Source organism: Neoarius graeffei, chromosome 1 (genome assembly GCF_027579695.1).
Source record: "Neoarius graeffei isolate fNeoGra1 chromosome 1, fNeoGra1.pri, whole genome shotgun sequence".
Lineage (NCBI taxonomy): Eukaryota > Metazoa > Chordata > Actinopteri > Siluriformes > Ariidae > Neoarius > Neoarius graeffei.
In genome coordinates, this window is record NC_083569.1 from 79070498 (window position 1) to 79095710 (window position 25213).

At 39.9% G+C, this 25213-nt stretch overlaps 1 protein-coding gene across 1 annotated transcript; it reads right to left on the reverse strand.

Moving 5' to 3' along the window:
- Positions 1 to 882: 882 nt before the first annotated feature.
- Positions 883 to 21364, reverse strand: LOC132893718 (zinc-binding protein A33-like). Its single transcript, XM_060932868.1, has 8 exons — positions 21215 to 21364; positions 20459 to 20545; positions 15477 to 16033; positions 15216 to 15311; positions 14862 to 15095; positions 14603 to 14765; positions 14432 to 14467; positions 883 to 4336 (listed from the first exon to the last, which is right to left on the reverse strand). The coding sequence occupies exons 2-8, from the start codon at positions 20520 to 20522 to the stop codon at positions 3789 to 3791; spliced, it is 1698 nt and encodes a 565-aa protein (XP_060788851.1). The 5' UTR covers positions 20523 to 20545; positions 21215 to 21364; the 3' UTR covers positions 883 to 3788.
- Positions 21365 to 25213: the final 3849 nt, after the last annotated feature.

Sequence of the window (25213 nt, forward strand, 5' to 3'; positions counted from 1 at the left end):
TCCGAAGCCTCGAAGTTGCGCAGTTTTGCCTTAAACTCCGCCAGTTTCACGTCCGCTGAACCATGCGTTACCATCAGCGTAAACGGCTTGTATTTTTCTGGAAGTCCTCTCATAATCATGGCCATCATTAGTCCCTCACTAGGCGCTTCACCTGCTGCCTTCAGTGCCGTAATGATTTGCTCTGCCCGTATAATGTACTCGGTTACAGTCTCTGTGTCCGCTTTCTTTAGCGATGTCAAAGTTATGTACATGGAAACAATTCTCGGCCTACCTTTGCCAATGTAGTGCCAGGCATGCAAACTGGTCAGGGGTGAAAAAGGTGAGAAGGGTGCACGGATACATGGCACGCACGCAAAAGTACATTTCATAGTCTACGTTACAAAAAAAATTGCAACCAGTGACATCTTGAATTTAATACAATACAAAATAACTTTCCGGGCGGCACGGTGGTGTAGTAGTTAGCACCATCGCCTCACAGCAAGAAGGTCCGGGTTCGAGCCCCGTGGCCGGCGAGGGCCTTTCTGTGTGGAGTTTGCATGTTCTCCCCGTGTCCGTGTGGGTTTCCTCCGGGTGCTCTGGTTTCCCCCACAGTCCAAAGACATGCAGGTTAGGTTAACTGGTGACTCTAAATTGACTGTAGGTGTGAATGAGAGTGTGAATGGTTGTCTGTGTCTATGTGTCAGCCCTGTGATGACCTGGCGACTTGTCCAGGGTGTACCCCGCCTTTCGCCCGTAGTCAGCTGGGATAGGCTCCAGCTTGCCTGCAACCCTGTAGAAGGATAAAGCGGCTAGAGATAATGAGATGAGATAACTTTCCATAAACATGTCTTAATAAGTTACTGCTGAGTGGCTGGTAAATTGTACTATTTATTTGTCAGTGGCCGGTAAATTGTACCATTTATTTGTCAGTGGCCGGTAAAGTTTGATATTTTGTGAAGTTAATTTTCACCCCTGTGTACAACACAGTGGGCTATTTACAAAAAGGTATATATTGCTGCCTGTGCTATCTAACAGACCTACCCCAGAGGACACACCTGGCCAATCCCTGTCTGTCAAATTTTTTAAAGACATCACCTATGTGAAATCAGGGGCGGATATAGAAAAATATTTATGGGGTGGTAAGAGGGGGGCAGGAATTTTTGAGGGGTGGCAACGTATTACAGACGTGTATATATACTGAATTTAATCACAGTTATCACAGTTTGATGACAAATAGTATGTACACACTACAAAAGGGCACAGACTGCCATTTACAAACTCATACAGACAAACTTAATCTCATGCCTTTATTGTTCACGAAGAACACACATTCTCAGATGAGGTCTATACCGTTTCTGGACAGTTTTATACTGTATATGCAAAAGAACAGACACTAAAAAACAACATGATTACCCAGCAAGTCTAATATAGAAAGAAAAACACCTTTTTCCAGAGTCAAGAGACTCCCTGTGACCCCGCTGTTATAGGTTTTCTGTGGCTGTTAGAACTAAAATTTCAGCTAATGTTTTAACGTAGTATTGATTTTAAAAGTTATCACGTTTTTACAATACATCTATCATGTAATATAACAAAATGTAATTTCATGATACAAAATTATTACGTTTTTCATGATATTTTCATGTAATAATGTGAAAACACCTCATCAAGAAATAACGTGAAAATATGGTTTAACGTCCTAGGCTAGGCTACTTCCATTAAAAGCAGACGGCCTCGCCTAGCCTACTGTAGAACTTGGATCGAGCAAAAACACCGAGCAAAAACATGGCTGAATCCTGAATGACTCCTATTTGTATAAATAGGGGACTACATAGGCGGCAAAACATAGTGTTTTTCCTGCCATGGAAGTGCACTTGTATACTGAAGAGGAAGCAATTTGCATTACAGCCTTGAATGAGGATTCAAAATGGCGCCTCGGCTCAGTTTCCCCTTCCTCCTTCAGTATAAAAGTGCGCTTCCATGTTTATGCAGGAGGGCTAATAGAAGTGGCGAAACATTTTGCTTTTTATCGTTTCTTTCACAACTTGAATGCGTTGAAACAAAAAATTATGACAAACTAACGCCGCTTACACTAAAATATCGAGGGAAAATTTGTAATAAAAACTTTACGGTCGGCAATTTCGACGCGGAAATTCTCGATCGGTCGGGTTACGGGAAACACTTTTTTTTTGCCTTACATGTATAGTTAGCTAAATAACCTTCTCCAACCTGATTTTTATCCTCTCAAAATCAGCATCGCAACTATGCTAGCACTGTTCATTCATTATAATTTCATTTTTTGATAGATAGTTAATCAGCTTTTACCCCTTTCCTCCCGTGTCTCCTTTCCTCGCGACTCCTGGCTCCCTCGCTTCGCGCCTCTCAATTTTCCAAAACAACCAATCTCTGGCGTTATCTCGTGCTGCATTCGCCGCAGTCGGACATTGGAAATTCGTGCACGTAAATGTCAAATTGGCCGTAATTTTTCTTTGAATTCGTCGCTGCCAACTGGGGTGGCAAGGCTTTCTTTTAGAGTGGCATTTGCCACCCTATGCCACCCCGGTAGATCCGCCCATGGTTATTCACCCCCGAGCGCGCTGGAAACTGTTCCATTGGTATGTTCAGATCCAGTCGCGAGATGAGGTTGCCAGATCTCTCTATAAAAAGGTGACTTTGCGGTCTGAATCTGTGCGCACAATTGCGCACCAGCTGATCAGAACTCCAATGGAAAAGAAGCGTGTTAGTAACTGTTTATCTTGATTGGCTGTAACCTTGTAAGTGAAATGTTTGGCAACAATAGCGTTGTAGCCTGCCTACCCCCCCCCCAAAAAAAAAACTCTTCGGATCTACACGATTCACACAAGTGGCCTATTTTGGGACCAAAACGGCGAATTTCGCCGAAAGGTGAGGAGTTTGCATGTGTGTAGTGCTCTCTCAGCACTTCCAGACTCTCGCGTCCCTTGTTTTTAGTCTCTCGAAATATTAGCCCCAAACTCACGTTGTCCAGCAGTGGAGCTAACGCGCAGTATGCATCAGCATTTAGCCTGTCGTACTCGGCCTGTTCCTCCACAGTCAGTGGTCCACCTGGCTCGTTCAGAATAATCTCTTTTAATCCGACACGGTGCATGCAACACAGCATCCGTTCCTCCCAGAGTTCATATTCCTCGGCTCTGCCGTCGAACGTTGGCCACTTTGTCTTGTTGTTGCCATCTTCTTTGCTTAGTTGAGCTTCCCCGGTTTCACCGCGCTTAACTAGCTACCACACTTTTAGCTTACTAGCTAACGTGCTCGACGCCGGACTTCCTTCTGTTGCAACTATTTCGTCGTTACTGGGCCCATAACCTGTTGGCAGAGTATACCAACACACAGCAGGAATCAATAGTGCAAGTTAGAAAAATAGGCGAGTTGAGTGTCCATCTTCAGCCGTTGAGGCATATTTATTAAATTGGCAAACTAAACATTGCTCTTTCTGGCATGTCCTCTAGATCAGGCACAGAGCCAAGAGTTCAAGAGAAGAGAAGAGAATGATCACAAGAGGGAACCGTCTTTTATATTGGGAGTGACGTCACCAATACACTTGACCTCTTATTGAAAAATCGATAGCTCCCCCTTGTGGAGTGGAACCAAAACATTTGTACAGAATACATCTGTCAGTCATACACATTCACATTACATATGTCAACACCAGGTATTAAAATAAACTGTACAGCATTTTAAAGGGGAATATGTATTACTAAAATTAACCAGAAAAAGTAAAATATTTCTGTTTATTCTCACCATTTAATAGATGATTACATTTGTGAGTTGAAAATTCATTCAGTGTTTAGTACAGGAGAGATGATCAGTGGGGCTGAATTTTTACCTCCTTCATTTAAATAAGGACTGAAGTATGGATAGAGTTTCTCAGTGAAAGACTGACCAGTGAAAGAGTAGATATGAGATCTGGACTTCACATCATAAAAGGAGACCAGACCCTCCTCATAATCCACAAACACCCCCACCGTCTCCAGCTTCTCTCTCAGTGTGAGGGGGACAGGGGGACCAGCAAAAGCCTGATACTGATTCTCATTCCTCAGTGCCACAGTCCAGAATCCATTCTGAGGTTTCAGTATAATCTCCCCCTTCCTGTTAATGTTCTCTCTCGCAACTCCGAAATCCCACTTAGTTTTCCCTCTGACCTGCACCTCATAATAAAATCTCCCTGAGGAGAAACTCTGCTTTCCCAGAACCATAACACACGGATCAAACCTCTGTGGTGTATCAGGGAGATTCTGTCGTTTGTCTCCATGTGTCACTTGTTTTCCATCAGCAGACAGGATGAGTCTGGGATGAGCTGTATCTGGATCCAGAGTCACATCCACTGAGAGAAACACACAGTGTGTGATATGAGTTTGCAGGTAAAAAAGATTAAATCATCATCCAGTAGTGAGGATCATTTGTAGCGTTTACATATCTTAACACGCATTTTAATAACAGGTAAACACCGGTTTCTGAGCAGAGAGAGGTTCCGTTTAGCCCCTTGATGGAAACTCCGTAGTGGCCACATGAGCTGTGGGAGTCACTTGCTGGTCGGACATTTTGAACTCCGACTCAACTTGTGGGACACCGTGGATGCGAGTTTCTTAAAATGCTGCCACCGTTTACGTTTGGCTAAGCAGGTAAGTGTTGTTTTACTAGACTCGGGATTTTAACAGTGAAGCGCAGTTTACTGTTTCAAACGAAATATGGGTTCATTTTGTCCGACCACCAAAGCTAACATTGTTAGCGAGGCTCCAGACGGCGCTCCAAGCTTAGCGACCCTCAAAAGAATTCTTGCACAAACACTCGGGTGGCCAGATTTCCCGAGTCTGAAACCGGGACACTTTTGCGCGCGACCATGCTCGTGCACGCGCACCTTTTTTTTACGTAACCGTGACAGTCAGAGAGGTGCTCTTATCATTTTGTTGAAGCTCACATTTATCAACATCTCACATGAAATAACACAAACAGGCATGTTGTTATCTAGTAGCATAGTGGTATACAGATCAGTTAAATTATGGTCAGACAGCAGATTTTGTAATGGCTGAGAATAGGCCAGGCTATGTCCATAGGCCACATTTAAACTGATTTATTTCACCTGTTTGTGAGAACACCAAGAAGAATGCATATGCACATGTAGGCTATATCTCTAAAATTGTATGCACTATAGCATGAACTTAAAAAGTAGATATGTGACCTCAACATAGCCTCGGTCAGAATCAACCTTACTAACCATTCCCCACAACTGAATGAATAAAGCAAGAAGATGTGTACAAAAGTGAACACTTTAATGGAAGGTGCAACAAGCTGTTCAACACAGCAATAAACTGTCAGAATGGTATGTTAAACAGAAACAAAAAAGAGACAAGTGATTTGAGAATATATACTACGGAAGCCGAGAGAGGCCCTTCATATAATCCTTTTTTTTATTCACCTTGTTATCCCGAGATAACGACATAATTAATTCAGGATCTCGAGAAAACAACACAACTAATTCAAGATCTCGAGAAAACAAAACAGTTATTCCATGATCTCGAGTAAACAGCTGAGAAATGGTTCATTCAGGTGCGCCGAGAGACTTGTGATGTGCTGACTTTGGGGCTATTTCTCATTCTGTATAGACGCAACTTTGGTCATTAGAATGTCTGGAATAATTGATCACCTAATAAGGCAATATTTTGATCAGGGGTTGACACAGGGAGAGATTGCATTAAGTCTTTTAATAAGGGATAATTTCAAAATTAGTCCGCGGCACCTCCGCAGAAGACTGGCCCGGCTTCGTCTCTATCGACGGAGATACAGTGATCCAGCTGAGATCATGAAATAATTTTGTTTTCTCGAGATCTCGGAATAACGGTTTTGTTTTCTAGAGATCTCTAATTAGTTGTGTTGTTTTCTCGAGATCCTGAATTAATTATGTCGTTATCTTGGGATAACAAGGTGAATAAAAAAAGATTATATGAAGGGCCTCTCTCGGCTTCCGTAAATATACACTCAAACAAAACAGCAGTAAAGGAGGAGAGGGGCGACAGCCCGAGGAAAGCCCCCACAGGAGCGGACAGCATTTGCAACATAGGCAACCCAACTCAGTACAAGAACAAAACACTTAGTGTGTGCAGTAGGCTTCGTGCGCATTGTTCTGCACCTCTCGGAGGAAGGGGTAGGTGCCCTGTAAATCTTTGGAAAAGGTACATTTTCTTTTCGGCATAATTGCTGCAGCATTACTGCTGCTAGCTGTTAGACAAAGAACATTCGCGCCAGTTAATGTTTATTTTATTGTTGCATGGCAACACATTCTATTGTCTGGAATAATGTGGCTAAATAAACATCTATGCCACAGGGCCAGGGGGCAGTAACCAGGAAAGTTTGCGATTCCTGTCAATTCATCAAAATAGTAAATGCAGACATTTCTCCACTAATGATTCCCACACTGCTCAGTCGCGAGTGGCGAAAACCGGGATATCCGAGTCCCAACAGACTTTTATCGGGACTCGGGACACACAACCCCAAATCGTGATTATCCCGGTAAAACCGGGACGTCTGGTCACCCTAACAAACACGACTTTATGCTAACTTTAATATGTTGGAACGCACTGCGTGTGTTTATAATGCGTTGTAATTGAATTATGGTGTAGTTTTGTTTGAGGAGGAAATGATGCCCATGAGCACTGGGAGGAGGGGGAGGGGGTGACCTGGTTCTGCAGTTAGCAGTAGCCGCGCAGTGAACGCAAACGCGGGGCGATTTGTCAATCAGAAATGTTACAATTCTGCAGATCCATGCCAGTGTATAGCACCATGCGGGAAACTCGCTGATTTAAGTGAAGGGGCTTCGAAGTTGGTTAGACTTGGGCCCAGGAGAAGAGCACAGTCTTCCCAGTGCCTCCCGAATGGACGCTGCGGCAGGAATGTAAACGCTAGTGGTGGGCGGATCGATCTAAAGTATCAATCAAAAGCATCGATCTAAAGTATCGATCGTATCTCCATTAAAGCAACTCAGAATGGGATGTTTCCTTGTGCCAGCTGTTTACACTAAAGGGTCGATTCAACAAAGATCTTATTTAACCTTTTCATGTGTGAAATGTGTGGAAAAATAGTCCAAGGATTTGAAAACAAACATTTGTTTTAGCACATCTAGGATGTTTTCTTGTTCATTTAAGCTGATGTGCTGAATAGATAAGAAATAAGAAATGCATTTAATATGTTAAAAATATATTATTGTGTGATGTGTGTTTAATTTACATGTCAATATGTCAAATTTTCTTGATACATGAAAAATAAAAAAAACAATGATGGAAAAGCCCACTTATCTTAAGTTGAACGGTGAATCAAAATTTATAAATTTTGTACATTTAAACCACATTTGTTTTGCATACAGTAGATCTGTACACAAAACCAGTTTCAAGATGCATATTACTATGCATTAGGCAGTGATGGTGCTCATGAGGTGTTGCTTTCAGGTTATCGGACAGTTACAAGATGGATGAGTACAAGTATAACAGTATAGCCACAACACACACGTGTGTGTGTGTGTGTGTATATATATATATATATATATATATATATATAATGTGTGTGTGTGTGTGTGTGTGAGTATACATTTTTTTTTCCCGGGGGGGGGTGTTGCATGGCAAGCACTGAGTATACCCACTGCAAAAAAGTAGACTACACCACTGGTTGGAACGCACTGCGTGTGTTTATAATGCGTTGTAATTGAATTATGGTGTAGTTTTGTTTGAGGAGGAAATGATGCCCATGAGCACTGGGAGGAGGGGGAGGGGATGACCTGGTTCTGCAGTTAGCAGTAGCCGCGCAGTGAACGCAAACGCGGGGCGATTTGTCAGTCAGAAATGTTACAATTTTGCAGATCCAAGCCAGTGTATAGCGCCATGCGGGAAACTCGCTGATTAAAGTGAAGGGGCTTCGAAGTTGGTTAGACTTGGGCCCAGGAGAAGAGCACAGTCTTCCCAGTGCCTCCCGAATGGACGCTGCGGCAGGAATGTAAACGCTAGTGGTGGGCGGATCGATCTAAAGTATCAATCAAAAGCATCGATCTAAAGTATCGATCGTATCTCCATTAAAGCAACTCAGAATGGGATGTTTCCTTGTGCCAGCTGTTTACACTAAAGGGTCGATTCAACAAAGATCTTATTTAACCTTTTCATGTGTGAAATGTGTGGAAAAATAGTCCAAGTTTTAAGATTTTGTAGGATTTTCATTGTTCAAAATTGTGCTTAAATTGAAATCCATTTAAGTTACTCAGGACATTCTGTCTTATTTAAGTCATTTAACTGTCCATGCATGTGGGGGAAAATGTTTCATCCTCACTTCATGCTGAACCATATCAGTTATAAAACACGAACATCTATATTTTCATACATATACATGTATCTGCAATTGCTTCATTATTTTAGATTAAACTAATTTATTCTTTTGAAAACTGATTAAAATTATCAAGTTAAAATATTAAACATTTTCTTATACTAGCTTCACTGAGGTGTTAAGGTTCTTTTCCTTTTATTATAAAATTAATACTTTGGCTGCTGCTCAGATTAAGAAAGCAGTTTGAAGACGTCACTCTGGGCTGCGATCACCTAAGACTTTGGCTTTATTTTGTCAAATGTTTTTGAACCAAGTCTGACTATTTCCCGCTCTTTATTTCGCTCTTATTTTCAGACTTTGTTACTTTGGGTGGTTGTCTTCTCCAAAGAAGCCAGACGAATACAGCTTGCTGTAGCAGAATCTGTCAGTGAACTGATTGATGGACTGAAAGAGAGACTTAGACTTGAAGGTGATTTCTCACTCCAGTTTGAGGATCCAGATGTTGGCAATGCATTATGCAACTTGACAATGTCTGAATTACCAGCTGAGCGTGCAGTCCTGCATATTATGTGGGACTGTAATTCATCTCTACTTAACCAATCCAGTGACCATTCGATTGGTTCAGTCTCCGCTCTTGATCCAGCCAGTGTTCACTCTGAGCATTTCAGGTCTAGCTCAGACTCTATCCAGAGCAATTTAAGGCATGTTGCTGAGCGGCCCTCTCCGTTCCCGATCCCCAAGTTCTCATATGATGTTGAACTGAAATTGCGTAAGGGTAATGAGATGTACGAAAAGTCAAAGAAGGGCCTTGACGTGACAAGAGACATTAAAATGGACATTTTGGATAAAATTGCACAGGCAGTTTTTGAAATCAAAAGCTACCCTGACAAAGATGAACTTCAAATCAGTTGCCTCTTCCCTGGTTCTTAAGGAGCTAGGTAGCATCACAGGCTACGAAGGATGGAAAACAAGTATCCAGTACAAGCTTGGAAACTACAGGTCAAAGCTGCACCAGGCAGGCTGCAATGAGGTGGATGTGAACAGGAAAAGAAAAGGTGGAGATGAGGATGACCGCCTGTTCACCCTGAAAAAGCCCAAACATGGAGAGGTCAACCATGTTCCAGATTATCCACAACACCATGATGATTCTACTCTTGAAGAAGAGAGTTGCTCAGGTTGATGAAATGAAGAAGAAGAAGAAGAAGAAGAAGAAGAAGAAAAAGAACCTGACAATGATGTGGCACAAGATGGAGCTGACATTTTCCCCTAGGCGGAGAGAATTAGTAGAGGGGCAGCCTATGGTATCTGATGTCCAGGAGAGATGGCCTGCACTGTTTTCCTTTGAGGAGGCAAGATTGTGCTCATTTATGTCGTAACTTTATTATTCAAATGCTCAATCCAGTGTGTGCAATTGGGCAGGTCTAATTTTACCACATTGACTATAACTGATGAAATGTGCGATTTGTTATAAGCTATACTGGCAAGCTATACTATACCCCGCCCTACCACTCCACTACAGGCCACTCCACACACTCCAACTCACTACACTATCAGCCCCACAATTCGTAATAGAATGTGTCCTCCCAAGGAGTATGTCCCCTAATTCAACTTGTAAATTGGAAACAATTGATGTCATAGTCAGATTAATCGTTAGTCCTTAAGATTTGTCTTTACAGATGCCAGTGAAACTTAATGAAACTTTTTTGCCAAAACTAAATGATATACATTTTTATAGAGTAATTGTATTGTAGCTTCTTAGGAATTTTCTGTTAAGAAAAAAAAAAACCCTAACAGAATCATGATTGTCCACTTATTTTATTTTATTGTTTGTGTTCATATATCTGAAGAATTTAATTGAATCACCAGCAAAGACCTCCTGGGGACTTTCACTACATCCCTTGACAAATATGTGCCTCGCCTGCTTAGACTGTACCAGGCTAGGGAAGGCAGGCTTTGATCAGAAGATGGAACACCTCCTTGATAACCTTGATGAACAGGTAAGTGATGTGCCTGAAGCTAAAAGCATTCATAAGTTGAGGGAAAATAACCTGTCATGCTTTTCAACTGCCAAAGCTTGAGCACTTGCTGTTTTCAGTAGCCAAAGAAGACGTGACCGCCCATGCCTCTTTCCTTTGTTGAAAATATGAAATATTTGCCTGGGATTATTAGGAAAGCATGAATATACTTTTTTCATTCCAGAGAAACAGAAAAGCTAAAAAATGCTTTGATGGAAATGCATCAGTAAAAATTGATGGTACCAGTCATTGCTTTGGTGTTCTGAATTGAAACAGAAAATGATCACAGTATTTTTGATTTGTAAAAGTACAAATTAATGCAGGATTGCAGTGGAATTTCTTTCTCTCTTTCCTTTTGCATTTTGTATAAATTCACTTTGGCACTGTATTAATTGATATGCTTGTGTGTTTTCCACTGGGTGCTGTTAGACATCGGACATTGTGTCTCACCGAAAGACAGCAGCACTGAGGGGCCTGCCTATTTTTGTTCGGGACAACATCGCTAAATTCTTCTTGAAGTGTTCAGTGAGTAATAGCAAGTTTATTTCTATCGCACATTTCCTACACAGGTAATTCAATGTGCTTTTTTTTTTAAACTTCCACAAGCTGAATGGCAAGGGTCAGTAGCATGTTACTGAAATTTAGGTTGGAATAAGAAGAAATGCATTTTGTCTTTCAGTTTTCTTTAACACTCAATCATGTTTGTTCCTTCTCTTCAGGACACTGACCCTGAAGAACGAGTGCTCAGAGGTGTGTCTGTTGCCATCCTCACTGTCCTCGAAGACAATGATGCTGCCATTTCACCAAATGTGCGAGACATGGCTATTGTGTTGGAAGGGGCCATTGTGCTCCATGACCTACCAGACCTCAGTACTGCCTTTGCATCCCTCTTTGGCCTTCTGTATGCCATGAACATTGATTATCCAAAGGAGATGAGGTATACCTTTGAGGCACTTCAGACTATCTTTTTCTGAGCTTGGCTCTCGATGCTCACAGCGTATAAGGGGTCTCAAAACAAAGCTATTGCTGTGAGCTAGTCATTTTAAGCATGCAGATCTCTGCCTCTGAAACAAAGATTCATGAAACTTTTGGAGATGTCAGCTGCCAGTTCACAAGAGGTGCATATACCGTGTTTCCACTGTTCATGTTTGTTGTTGGTGCTCAAGTAAAACTTGGGTGTATGCACTATCTTGCGTGTGCAGTCATTTTAAGCATGCAACTCCAGTTTGCCTGTGAAATATACATTTTGGTATTGTTGGATGTCAGTTAACAAGAGGCGGTGGCGCTTTATAATTTTTTATTCTTGAAATATTCTAAAAATGCACGTGTTGTGGTACATAATCCAAATTCAAGACGTTTTTGTTTGCGTTTGTCTCAATCATTTTACAAGATTTGTAAGAGGCACATAACCAGTGTTTTGCCTGTTCAAGTTTGCTACTAAAATATAGATGAAAGTCTTCTGGATTTACCCGGAAATCCGGATATTTGACAAAACTCTTGAAAATCTCCGGTTTCCTGAATGGAGAAACTTATTTTTTGGATTTTTCGCGTTCCTAGACGCGGCGTAATACTTCACATCGTCCTTGCATGGGCGCAGTCCTTAAATAGCCCAAACACAGTTCATTAATTAAAGACAGGTGTTCTTTGATAACAGCGTGTGTGCCGGAGCTCGTTAGCGCGCCTTCAGGTGCATGTGCTAAGGCGTGCGCAGGACTGACACCGTTCTGCCCAACACAATCGCACTAGAAAGCATGTTCACGCTGCCAGTGTAGCTGCAGTCTTTTTAGTTGCGAATTACAAGTATTTCCTCGTGTGAATAATTCACCATGTCAAAACAAGCAAAACTTTCCTCCTTCTTTTGACGTGAAGAGAGGTAAGCAGTTTATTGTATATTTTTTTTTCCATCAAAGTTGCATTTTGTGGCTTCGAAGCTAAGTTGTAGTGCCGTTTCTAGAACACATCATCAAGAAAACGTGGAAGAAACAGCAATAATGGAAGAGCCGGTTTCTAAGCTGCCTAAAACTAGCAATGGTAATTTATTTTTTGTGACATAATGTACTGTCTGTGATGACCTGGCGACTTGTCCAGGGTGTAGCCCGCCTTTCGCCCATAGTCAGCTGGGATAGGCTCCAGCTTGCCTGCGACCCTGTAGAAGGATAAAGCGGCTAGAGATAATGAGATGAGATAATGTAGTTTTGGGATTTTGCTGACTTTACTTTCAACTGTCTGATATTTTTCAAAGTAATGAACTGTGTAGCAGGAAAATCACTGCGTTTTCTAAATGCACTCCTGAAAATTACTCATTAACTCGGGGAATTAAATTTGATATTTTTGACATGTTAATCATTAATGTACATGAAAGAAAAAGGCTTAAAAGTTATCACTTGTTTTCGTGAAAATAAGTACTAAAATGCACTAGAATGCAGGGTTTTGTGTGTTATGTTATTAAAATTTTTTCGGGGGACGTTGCCCCCCCAATCTTAGTTTGACTTTCAAAAGTTCAGGATTTTTTTCTTTGCTCCACTTTCATCTCTACTAAAATTTCAATGTATGTGCAATTTTAAACTTGTCTAGTTCATTGTGATTAGTGCTCATTTACAACTTCAAGATACACTTGGACAGGCAATTATTTTATGTATGCATGTCCTGTTCACCACGATGTTTACCAAGAGGAATGAACATAGTGTTGGTTAACTTAATGCTTTGTGCTCTTCATTTTATTTCAATATTAATTTATTTATTACAGCAACATGCATTTTTATCGATTTATAAAGCAATATTTCTATCTCACTGAATCAAGAATTGTGTGTTTATTCAGCAGGAATTTCTGTATGAAGATAGAAATCCATGTTATTGAAGCAAGAATTTCGTGCTTAGCCTCGCAAGATTATCAAAATTATGTGAACAAGAAAATCCAAGTCTGCAGAACTCGTCTAAACTTGAAAACTAATAAAAGTCAACGCTCAGTAGTCAAAAGTTGAGACAATTCAAAAATCTATTGCATCATGTTGCCTTGATAATTTGAGTTTTCTCAACATTTTTGTTTTTGCAGTGTAGTGAGGAGGATAATTAGCCTAGTAAACTAGACCCACCTGCCTAGCGGCCAAAAATATTTTTTGCCTGCAAGTGGGTCTAGCCTCGCTCCATATCAACAAAAACACCTCGGGCATCAAATCGTGCCCGCCAATCACAACGCAAGGTTTTTGTTTGGATTCTTTGGGCGGGCTTTTGCAGGAGTGACGACAAAGCTGCGCGACGCTGGAGAAAGCACAACAGGAAAGATGGCTACGGCTAGTGAACAGTGCGCGTTTGACTCCGCTTTGGAATCAGTTTTAGAAGAATTAGACTTGGAGTTTTCGTTGAAACATGAGCAGGAAGAGGCTCTCCGCTCATTCCTTTTCAAGAAGGACGTTTTCGCTGTTTTGCCGACCGGCTATGGCAAAAGTCTGATCTACCAGCTGGCTCCGCTCGTAGCCAAAAGGATGGGGCTAGTTTGTGCAGTACGAAGAATTAATAAACAGCTTTGAAACATTACTTTTTGATTGTTTCTTATTTTCCCGTTATTTTAAATTTAAGGGAAATTATTTCACCAAACACCACTAAATAAAAATAAAAACTCTCAAAAACAGTTTAAGCAAACCCTTGAAAAACACTTGAAAAAAATAAGGGTGTATTTTAAGTATGTGGTACAGACTCCAAACTTGTGGTAATTATCTCCAAACTTCTTAATATCTAGAACCTGTTTATTAATTAATACGCGTTTTGAAAAATTATTTATTTCAAGGTCTCCCCCACTGCTTTCTGTCGCTCTGACTACATCACAGTCACTGTTGCGCTGATTGGTCAGAGCGTTGGCCTATACGCACAGAGACAGTTTGAAAGACAGCGGGTTGTTCCACCCCCACCCTTTGGAAATGTCTACGAGCGAGGCCGGACTAAATATTCACATTTAGTCTGGCTTGCCAGGCTAGAGGATAATGAGAGACACTTTAAGACGTCCTTTTAGCTGGAGAGATCTACAGATGAAAATAAGTCTGATGATGCAGTGGTGTAATGACGATCTGTACATTTTAATATGAGAGGAAACAGAAACCTCACTGTACCTGCATACTGCTGAATCCTCTTCAGTTCTGTGGAAACTAATTACAACAAAACATCACTTTCATTAGATTTCAGATGGTTTTATTGCAGGATTTGAATCAAATAAAGCAAAAAATGAACAAATATTATTATAGACTTGTGCCAAGAAAACACATCATATAAAAGTTTCTCACCTGCTTCCTTTAACTTGTCATTGAGTGTTTTAGTGAGTTTCTCATTCAGAGTCTGCTGAAGCTGAGACAGAGCTGTCCTCACAGTTTCCCCACTCAGATCAGTGTTAATACTGATCTCAGTCCAGTTCTTGGTGTGTGGAGGGCTGCACATGGAGGAGTAAATCTACAGTAGAGCAGGAGAGAGGAGAAATCCCTCAGCATGGTGAGTGTTGTTCTGTGATGTTCTGCATTCCCAGTGAGCAGAGAGAGGAACACTGACCTGTAGGAGGTGGAGATGCTCCTCAGTGTGTGAGAGCTGCTCCAGCTCAGTGTCTCTCCTCTTTAGCACAGTGATTTCCTGCTCCAGCTCTTTAATGAGTCCTTCAGCCTGCCTCTCTGCTGCTTTCTGCTTCTCCTCCATCGCCTCGAGCAGCTCAGCCTGACTTCTCTCAATGGAGCGAATCAGAGCAGTGAAGACTTCAACACTGTCTGCTTTCTCTTTCTCTGTGCTTCTCTAAAGGAGCAACACATTTTCACTCTCTTTACATCACACTGAATAATGAACTAATATTTACTGCGGATTGTTAATTTCTACAGATTCAAGCAAACAATACATAAACTATTTTCCACACACTTTGCTGAGCTCGACTGAGTGTTTGATCTCTTGGATCTTCTTCAGTCGGTCCTGAATCATCTGCTGCACATCTGTCTGTGTTTTCCCCAGCTGAGTCTGATGACAGAGCAGAAGATAAATAATTGATATTATTTTTAATACTTTTGTACCTTTTTTGTCCTGGAATTTGATCTCAGAAATTTCCAATCTGATCTACCACTGGATAAATTAATTTGTATTTTCTATAATAATGTCTAAAGTTTGTTAATCAGTGTTTCTCACCTTCCTCTCTCCGCTCTCCTCCTCTATAGGAACAGTGTTGTGATTCTTGTGGTCTCCTTCAGTGCAGAACTGACACACACACGTCTGATCATCTCTACAGAACAGCTCCAGCGGTCGCTCATGTTTCTGGCATATGTAGTCCTCCAGGTTCTCCACAGGGTTTATTAGTTTGTGTTTCTTAAAGCTTGAAACATGATTATGAGGCTCGAAATGAGTTTTACAGAAAGTTGCACGACAATCCAGACAGGATTTCAGGGCCTTCAGCTTCTCTCCAGTGCAGGCATCACAAAGAACCTCAGGTTTTTCAGGACCCCGTTTCTTCTTGAAGAGATCTGCAACCTCTCTCAGTGTTGTATTAATCTTCAGTTCAGGTTTCTTGGTGAATTTCTCTTTACATAATGGACAGTGACAGTGTTGACTCTTCTCCCAGCACTGTGTAAGGCAGCTCTTACAGAAGTTGTGTCCACATGGAGTGGTGACTGGATCGGTGAACACATCCAGACAGATCGAACACAGCAGCTGCTCTTCAGACAGGAGACTGCTGGAGTCACCAGAAACTAGGGTTGATAGAAAATAACATTACACATTGTTTATAAATAGTGTAGAAATACTGGAATTTGTTCCAACCTTGTCTCTATGTGGTACACTGCATCTGTAGTGTAGGTGTGAAAATCAAACACCAGAATTTCTCCATAATTTTTCTGGACTGATCCCAAAACGTCCCGGGTTTTAGTAATTACCTGAGCTGAGCAGTAATGGCGGAGTACTCCGTATGGACAAACCAGAGAATGAGTGTAGCAGCTGTTTGATTTCTAAACTGGATATCGCTGCCATCTCGCCCTTACGTAGAAGAAGTGAATGAACGGAGAACTGAACAAACAACTGAAAGTCAGATTGTTTCAAAACAATCGGCCACAAGACAAGCCTTCAAGAAGCGAGAACACAGACGGGTAAACTGCGACTCTCATTTGGATATAAAAACACGTTGTTTACCTGCATTTAGATTAATACATGTAACTTGTATTGTGTGTTTAAGTTACCAGTATAAGATTATTTAATTTGCTTCAGAATGTGATTGTCTCAGTTCATCTGATTATTTAATTAGCCTTTTACGTTTTATCAGTGAAAATGCATGCATGTACATGTACTGTATGTTGCATAAGTTATAACACCTGTTTTAACGAGAGTCAACCCACAATCAATGAAGTCAAATCAGTCTTAGTTGAGCAAGTCGGAAACGGTATTTCTTACTTTCACCATAAATTTTTATTTATATGACTTTGGTCTATAGCTATTAGAGTTCGGCGATAAATCGATTTTTATCGATTAATTCGAATTTACAGTTAAGGACGATGTGTTTTTTATGAAAATCGGTTTTCTCTCAGTTTTAACTTCGGCCACCGATGCTCCCCTCTGCGCATGTGCAGAACGGACCATAGACACACACAAACAACATGGCAGCGATTGGGGGAAAGCCGCAACTTGTGCCCAAGAAAGGAGTAGCTTCCTCCATGATCTGGAATTGGTTCGGTTTTGCGGTGTCGGATGCAGACCAAACAAGTCCTCGTTGTAAGATGTGTTTGAAAACAGTTGCTTCCAAAGGAAGCAGCACGACGAATTTATTCCAACCCCTTAAACAGAAGCCTGCAGCGGAGCGGGAGAAGTGCTGCTCCCAGCGGAATGAACACAGCCGCAGCACGAGCGCACCATCCACAGCAAAGCAAGCAGCCGTCCCGGACACATTTTCCAACTGTGTGCGTTATGATAAGAATGGGGCGGTGGAAGCAATCACAGATGCTATCGTGATGTTTATTGCAAAAGACATGGTGCCCGTACATACAGTGGAAAAGCCGGGATTTTTTTTCCCCTATTTTGTCAGTTTTATCGAAAAGGACACAATTTTATTCATTATTTATTTATATATTTTTTTGAGGGGGCATTTATTTATTTATTTAAGTTTTAGGGTGCATTGTATCAGTGCCAGTTTGAAACTAAGCTATGTTGGAGAAAGCTTTCTAAAAGTTACTGTATGTTCTCACTGTTTACAATGGCATGGTCTGCCATCTCATCTACAAGCTTGTTTTTTGGCTTCATTTTGGTTTCTGGTTGCACTTTAACCCCAAAGGGGAAATTTAAGTGAAAACAAAATAAAGATAAAACTTGTTTTGAACCATTTCTTTGTCATCTGTAGTTTGATTTTTAGTAGGGGGGAAAAATCGATTAAAACCGAAAATCGGATTTTTTGTGAAAAAATCAGATTATTTATTTTTTTTAGGCCATATCACCCAGCTCTAATAGCTATCAAAGGCCTCGGCCTTAAAACCGGTTCCTGCTGTGACGTCACGCACTCAGGGCTGGCTGGCTCAGCGGGGCAGCTCGAATACCAACTTTGTGGTCCATTTTAACTCTCAAAAAATATATATATATTTTTTATTCCCATTTATGAAGCATGCAAGAGTCAAGGATGGAGATCCTATCCACTCAGAAATTTATTTAAAAATAAAGGCTCTGCGTATCTGCTTTAAAAAGGTTTATTCTACCTTTTAAATGAATCTTCAGATCAGAACACTTTTCAATATCTTGCTTAAGATCTTTAATTAATGGGAGAAAATTGTCTTTACAGCTGTAACTTATTTCCACTGATACAGCAACTGAGGTGTTTAATTAATATTCCTTGTCTGGAATTTAAATTGTTTTCCAAATTAATTCTGGATATAACCTCATTCATTTTATAACCTGATAAATTAAACTTCTCTCATTTCAATTACAAATGGACTAGACGTATTTACATTATTTATAAAGTAATAAATCATCAGCAAATAAACTGTTTGTATTGCTTCTTACCAATTGTAATGCCACTTATTTGTTCTGTCTAATTTTTTCGGCTGAAGGTTAAACTGCTAATGTAGATATGGAGGGTGATTGAGGGTATCCTTGACCTGTGCCTCTACTCAAGGGAAAGGCTTCAGAAAGAATTCCAGTTGTACTTGTGCCTTTGGAGATTTGGAGATTATCATATTTATAATTTTCACTGAGACGTCATAAACCTAGAGCACTTTTTAAACAGATAAAACTGTTCAAGTCTATCAAAAGCTTTTTCTGCATCAACCACCATTCGTCTTCAATCCTTCTTATACTTCTTTGCATCCTTTATTCAAGATAAACGTTTTTGTATCAGTTTTTAAATCTCTAATTTGTATAAATTCAGTTTGATTGTGATGGATAATATTTGGTAAAACCTGTGAGTCTGTTATAACTTTAGTCAATTATTTATTTTATTATTATTATTATTATTATTATTATTATTTTAAATCACAGTTGATTAAACTAAAAGTTCTGAAGTCAGAAGGTCTCTCACTGTCTCTGCCTGGCTTTGGTGTTACAAAACTAGTTCATAGGTACATTGTTTGTGGAAGCGTATGATTTGTTTTTCACAGAATTTGCAACTTCTATCAACAAAGGGGTAGTGTTTGACCAAAAAGCTGAATAAAATTATATTGTTAGACCATCCAGTACTTGAGCTTTCTTTCAAGGACATTTTTTAATATCAGATTTAATTTCTGTCCAGATAATGTTTTTATTGAGTTTTTCTTTTTGCTCTGATGATAAGCATTTCAAATGCAGTGATGTTAGAAAGAGGAGAGAGTCATATTCTTTTATTTCTGATGTAAAAAAAGTTTCTCATAATATTATTTAAATGCTTTGTTAATGATTTGATTATTTCTGTACACTAAATCTAATGTTTTATGTTTCAGAGATACGGATTGTCTCTAGCACCTTAACGATTGAGGTTAAATATTTAAAGGAGTTATTGCAAAAAATGTAATGAAGTTACAGTTAGTTATGAAGTTAGACTTGGGTCGCAGGTCATTTGCTTTCTTAAATAAGACATTTTCCAGTTAAGTTGTCCAGAATACCAATGTTTTTACGGCTGATCTTGTGGGTCCCCCATTTACACTGGTCTGGATAAATAAATCAATGACTTTTAATATGCTTCAAAAATTCAGTATCCATAAAATAAATTTATTTATTTTCAGACTTTATTAATTGTGAATGAAAGTGTCAGATTTTGGGGAGTATTTCATGATGCTCATTTTCATGGTTTATTTCATGTCAGTTTTTTATGGCTTTCATAGCACCATTTAGATAGACAGACAGGTGGCAAGCAACATATTTAGTCACATTTAATTATTTATGATTTAATTATTTATGATTTAATTATTTATAATCTTTCAAAATTTTTATTTATTCCCAATTCTAGTTCAGTATAATTTATTTTGTCACTTTTAACTGCAGATCTAATTACTGAAGCAATTCATTATATCGTTAAATATTTGAATAAAGTCAGAAAATTCCTCCATAATGGCACATTCAGTGTCAATAAATGGCTTATGTTTGTGGTTTATTACACACAGCTTATTTTTATATGAAAAGAGTGGCATAAAGTTAACAGAAAAGATAATCTCATCTCGTTATCTCTAGCCGCTTTATCCTTCTACAGGGTCGCAGGCAAGCTGGAGCCTATCCCAGCTGACTACGGGCGAAAGGCGGGGTACACCCTGGACAAGTCGCCAGGTCATCACAGGGCTGACACATAGACACAGACAACCATTCACACTCACATTCACACCTACGGTCAATTTAGTGTCACCAGTTAACCTAACCTGCATGTCTTTGGACTGTGGGGGAAACCGGAGCACCCAGAGGAAACCCACGCGGACACGGGGAGAACATGCAAACTCCGCACAGAAAGGCCCTCGCCGGCCACGGGGCTCGAACCCGGACCTTCTTGCTGTGAGGCGACAGCGCTAACCACTACACCACCGGGCCGCCCAGAAAAGATAATTAAAACATTAATTGCGATCATTTACTTTCACTATTCATTTCATTTAGTGACAGTCCTTCATTAAACGATGTACTGCATGGTGTATGCGCTACAAGTCCATAACCACAAACTATCATGTATGAGCTGTATAACTTACAGAAAGGTGGTTTATCCATGCTGCTCCTTCTTCTGTCTTTTGCTGGTGATGAAGATTCAGCCATTTTCTTCCTCCTGTGTTTTGAACCTTTTCAGTCAGAAATCACATCATTCAGTTCACACATGTAACAGTATGAGGTGTTACTGATTAGTCTGTTTGACTCCACAGGCCTGTCTGCAGTGTTAAACCTCAGCAATGACACTGGAAGCATTTAGACTGTGATATAAAACACACATAAACATTCTCATCTTCATTAGATTGTAATAAACACAGGATTTCACTGATCATTCTCACAGCTCTCAGCTCAGGAACTGCATCATTCACAGTTTCTCACTCACTGATATGTTTCTATAAGTGTTTATGTTTCACCCAGTGATCACCTCTGGACTTCTCACACACACACACACACACACACACACACACACACACACACACAGTATAAAGTATAATTACATTTTAACTTGTATTTCAGTGTTCATGCTGGAATCAGTTTAGTTTTGAGCAGTTAATAAAACACAGCAACCTTTAAACCTGTTTTTCAGCTTTGTTGTCTCGGTTGATCACTGATCATTAAAGACAGTTTTTAAACTAAACTCAATAAAAACACTTATAATCAGCTTGTATTTCAGTGTCAGTGTTTCAGCAGTGTGTTAGAGACTCTGTCTCTGTCTGACATTGTTAACATGTACAGTTTATCCTGATAAATCACACACTGACAAAACCTCTGAACTATAAAACATTCACTGAAGAACATACCTTTATTTTACTCGCCTCTTTTCAGGGAGTGAGAATTGTCTGTGTTTATATTTCAGAGTCGGTGAAAATCCTGCAGTTCATTTCAGAAATTAATGTGAAAATAAGGGTTTCTTCTCGATGTGATCTGGAACTGCTTTCACTTTCACTTTAGTCCCTTCCTTGTTCCCTTTGTAGGGGTTGATAAAGGGGCGGTTCCTCACATGATCACAGTGCAGTTTGTCTCCACCTCCCTGACTTCACCTCTGCTCATGTGGATTTATACAGTCATTCAAACTGCACATGAAATAACAATAATGTGGTTTATTTCTCCTGCAGATTATCGTGATTATCGGAGAATATCGGAGAAGATCCTGGGCCACGTCATTTCATCTTTGTCCCAGCAGATGGCAGCATTTGGCCCAAATGGAGACTTCATTCATTCATGATCACATGGTGGAATTATTTTATTCCTGATTAACACTTATTTTGGTCATACTGTATTTTTAAGGAACATTTTTAGTTCTAAATAAAACAAGAATAATGTTTGTATTTTTGTTGAAAGGAGAAACTCATGTTTGTTCAGTTTTATCCACACGGACATCAGCAGCTGCTTTTAACAAATTTTATTGATCATTTTAATATCAGTGTGAACTGTAAATGATCTTTATTAATATTTGAATTGTAATGAAGTTCCACAATCATACAATTGAATGAAATGTGTGATTATGTCAGTTATGTATCTGGTTTTTTTTAAAGCTTATTTTATATCTGTACTTGAAAATAAAAACCCAAAGAGAATCTTCACTTTGAAGTTTCAGTACAGATGGATTATGATCCATCCATCCATTATCTGTAACCGCTTATCCTGTCCTACAGGGTCGGGGGCAAGCTGGAGCCTATCCCAGCTGACTATGGGTGAAAGGCGGGGTACACCCTGGGCAAGTCGCCAGGCCATCACAGGGCTGATACATAGAGACAAACAACCATTCACACTCACATTCACACCTACGGTCAATTTAGAGTCACCAGTTAACCTAACCTGCTTGTCTTTGGACTGTGGGGGAAACCAGAGCACCCGGAGGAAACCCACACAGACACGGGGAGAACATGCAAACTCCACACAGAACCCCCCCCCCAGCAGCCACTCGAACCCAGGACCTTCTTGCTGTGAGGTGACAGTGCTAACCACTACATCACGTGCTGCCCCTGGATAATGATCCAAGTATTCAAAATAATCCTTATATTTATAAGCATTTCAGTCTGTCCAATTACTTTTGAGCCTGTGAAAATGGAGAAAATGTGTAAAAATGTTTGTAATTCCTAAATATTTGTGATGTTTTTGTTAAAATCCTTAAATTTTTTTTGTTCGGGCTGATTTTCACTTCTGGATCAAATCCACACCGGAAGTTCGACCTCGACGCTTCCGCAGTGTGAAGCTTTTATACTTCTTGTAAGTTGTGTGTCTCCTCTAGGGGGCGCTGTCACATGAAATGCACCACTATTTACTGATTTGGTTTTTTTTTTAACTGAGGCAGGAAATGTACAATAATATATGGCAAGCGCAAAAAGAGCACACAATGTTAACTGAACAAAAAAAATAGAACTAAGGGGTCATTTCTAACAAGTTTAATACATTAATAATATTCAGTAATTTCTGCTGTTTTATTTTTCATTCATTTTAATGAATATGATATGATAATATGATAGTTCTCTAAAAAAATCAATAAGATTTGTTTTAATATATTTACATTTATGAATATAACATTTGTCCAGAATAACTAAAATATTTAAGAGAAATTCAGTCTCTTGATCCTCCATTATTATTCCAAATGTAACCTCATTTCTACGGAGCCGTAGAGGGGACATGGTGAATAAAAAAATAACAAAGCGTGGGAACGACTTATAAGGCGTGTGCACGAGATATTAATGCGCGCGCACGAGTTATAACCCGTGCGCACGCTTTGCGTTAAGGCGTGCGCTCGGGTAGTTAAAAGTGAGGGGACGAGTTACAAATCGTTCCCTCGCTTTCATTAAGGCGTGTGCACGAGATATTAAATCGTTCCCTCGCTTTCATTAAGGCGTGAGCACGAGATATTAATACGTGCGCTCGAGTTATAAAGGCGTGCGCACGGGTTATTAAAAAGTGAGGGAACGTCTTAAAACGCGTTCCCTCGGTTTATATCCAAGGCGTGGGAATGATATCCTATGTCGTTCCCTCGACTTATTAAAATATTCCCACAATGTCCTTGTTTTCGTTGATCTCGTTGCCTACACACACACACACACACACGTACACACAGGCTGTAGGTCACCATGGTAGCTCCGGAAATACTAGACGCTATTTTATTATATTTTAATACTGGACTCAGATACACAGAAATCCTCGATGCACTTGCATCCCAATATGGCTTTATTAATAATAAAGCCATATTGGGATGCAAGTGCATCGAGGATTTCTGTGTATCTGAGTGTCAAGTGTCAAGTAACGAAGTACAAATACTTCGTTACTTTACTTAAGTAGAAATTTTGGTACTTTCTACTTTACTGGAGTAATAATTTTCAACCTACTTTTTATCTCTACTCGTTACATTTTCAAGCATTTACTTTTACTTCGTTACGTTTATAATAGTCTCGTTACTTGCATTTCATTGCGCCAATCTTTATATTACTTATATTACTTTGTCCACCTAATAAACTGCCACTCAGGGCGCTCCAAGCACACAGCAATCAGAGCTCTGACTTCAACACCGTTAGTAAATTGCGGGCTCTCGTTCGTTTGTCAGGAGTGGAATCCCCCCCCCCCGAACCATGCGGCATTCTCTTTTCTGAGTCAGGTTAAGTTTACAAACGCAGTTATGGTATGTTGGTGGGGGTTAGTGAGTAAAGTGACAGGTCTTAGCTTAGTAAACGTTATATGAGCTTGTAGTGTGTCGGCATTCCAGCGGCTGCCCTTTCTCTCCTCGCCTGTGTTCAGCCTCGCATTGCTGGAACACAAACATTCTGTTGACTTCTCTCGGTGAGCCAGTAACTAGTAGGGATGAGAAAGTGTTTTTCTTGCATTTTAACTGGAACCTGCTGCCTCTACTGCACGTCCCATATGAAAAAGAAAAAAACTGTAATTTTACAGTAGTGTTAGTGTAGTATTCATTCATTCATTCATTCATTCATTCATTCATAGCATTCAAATACTGTATTATTACTGCCGTTTAGACAGTGAATGCAATGCAACTTTGGACACAAAATGATTGCCAGCATACTGCAAAAATATTGCGTTATACAATATTTTGGACATTACAATGCTGCAATCTTTTCAAATAAATCGTATTACTTTAGTTGTTTTTTCCATCTGTGTGGATCAGTAGGATGGGGTGATGTGGTCGAGACATGTTTGTGTGTGTGTGTGTGTGTGTGTGTGTGTGTGTGTGTGTGTGTGTGTGTTTTAATATATACATTTTCAATAAAAATGTATTGATAACTTACTTCTGAGGTATGAAGTTTTACACCATTACAACACTTACAGACAACAAGTCATTATTACTTGTGCTCCATGAAACACATTTTAACGGGTCAGGAGAATGGACTGTATGTGGACTTCTAGGCTGCGCCTTTGTCCTTAATAGCATTTTTTCCTCTTTCATTACTTTTACTTTTGTACTTTAAAGTAGTTTAGAAATCAGTATACTTTTTACTTTTACTTGAGTAAAAAGCTTCAGCTGATACTTTTACTTCATGAAAAGTATTTCTAAACCATAGTATCTATACTTCTATTTGAGTAATAAATGGTAATACTTTTGACACCTCTGTTTATTATAAGTCTGAGACACCTCAAGAGAGTTCTGAGAGAGAATGGGCTTCGCCGTCGTAGTTTTTCTGACCTAGGAACGACTATAGATTTCATCATCAGCCAACTAAATAGCCCAGGTCGCCTCCACGGGTACCGCTGGATGCACGCAAAGTGCCTGGAACATGGCATTCAGGAAAAAACAGAGGATGTACGGATTATCCTTCAACTACTGGACC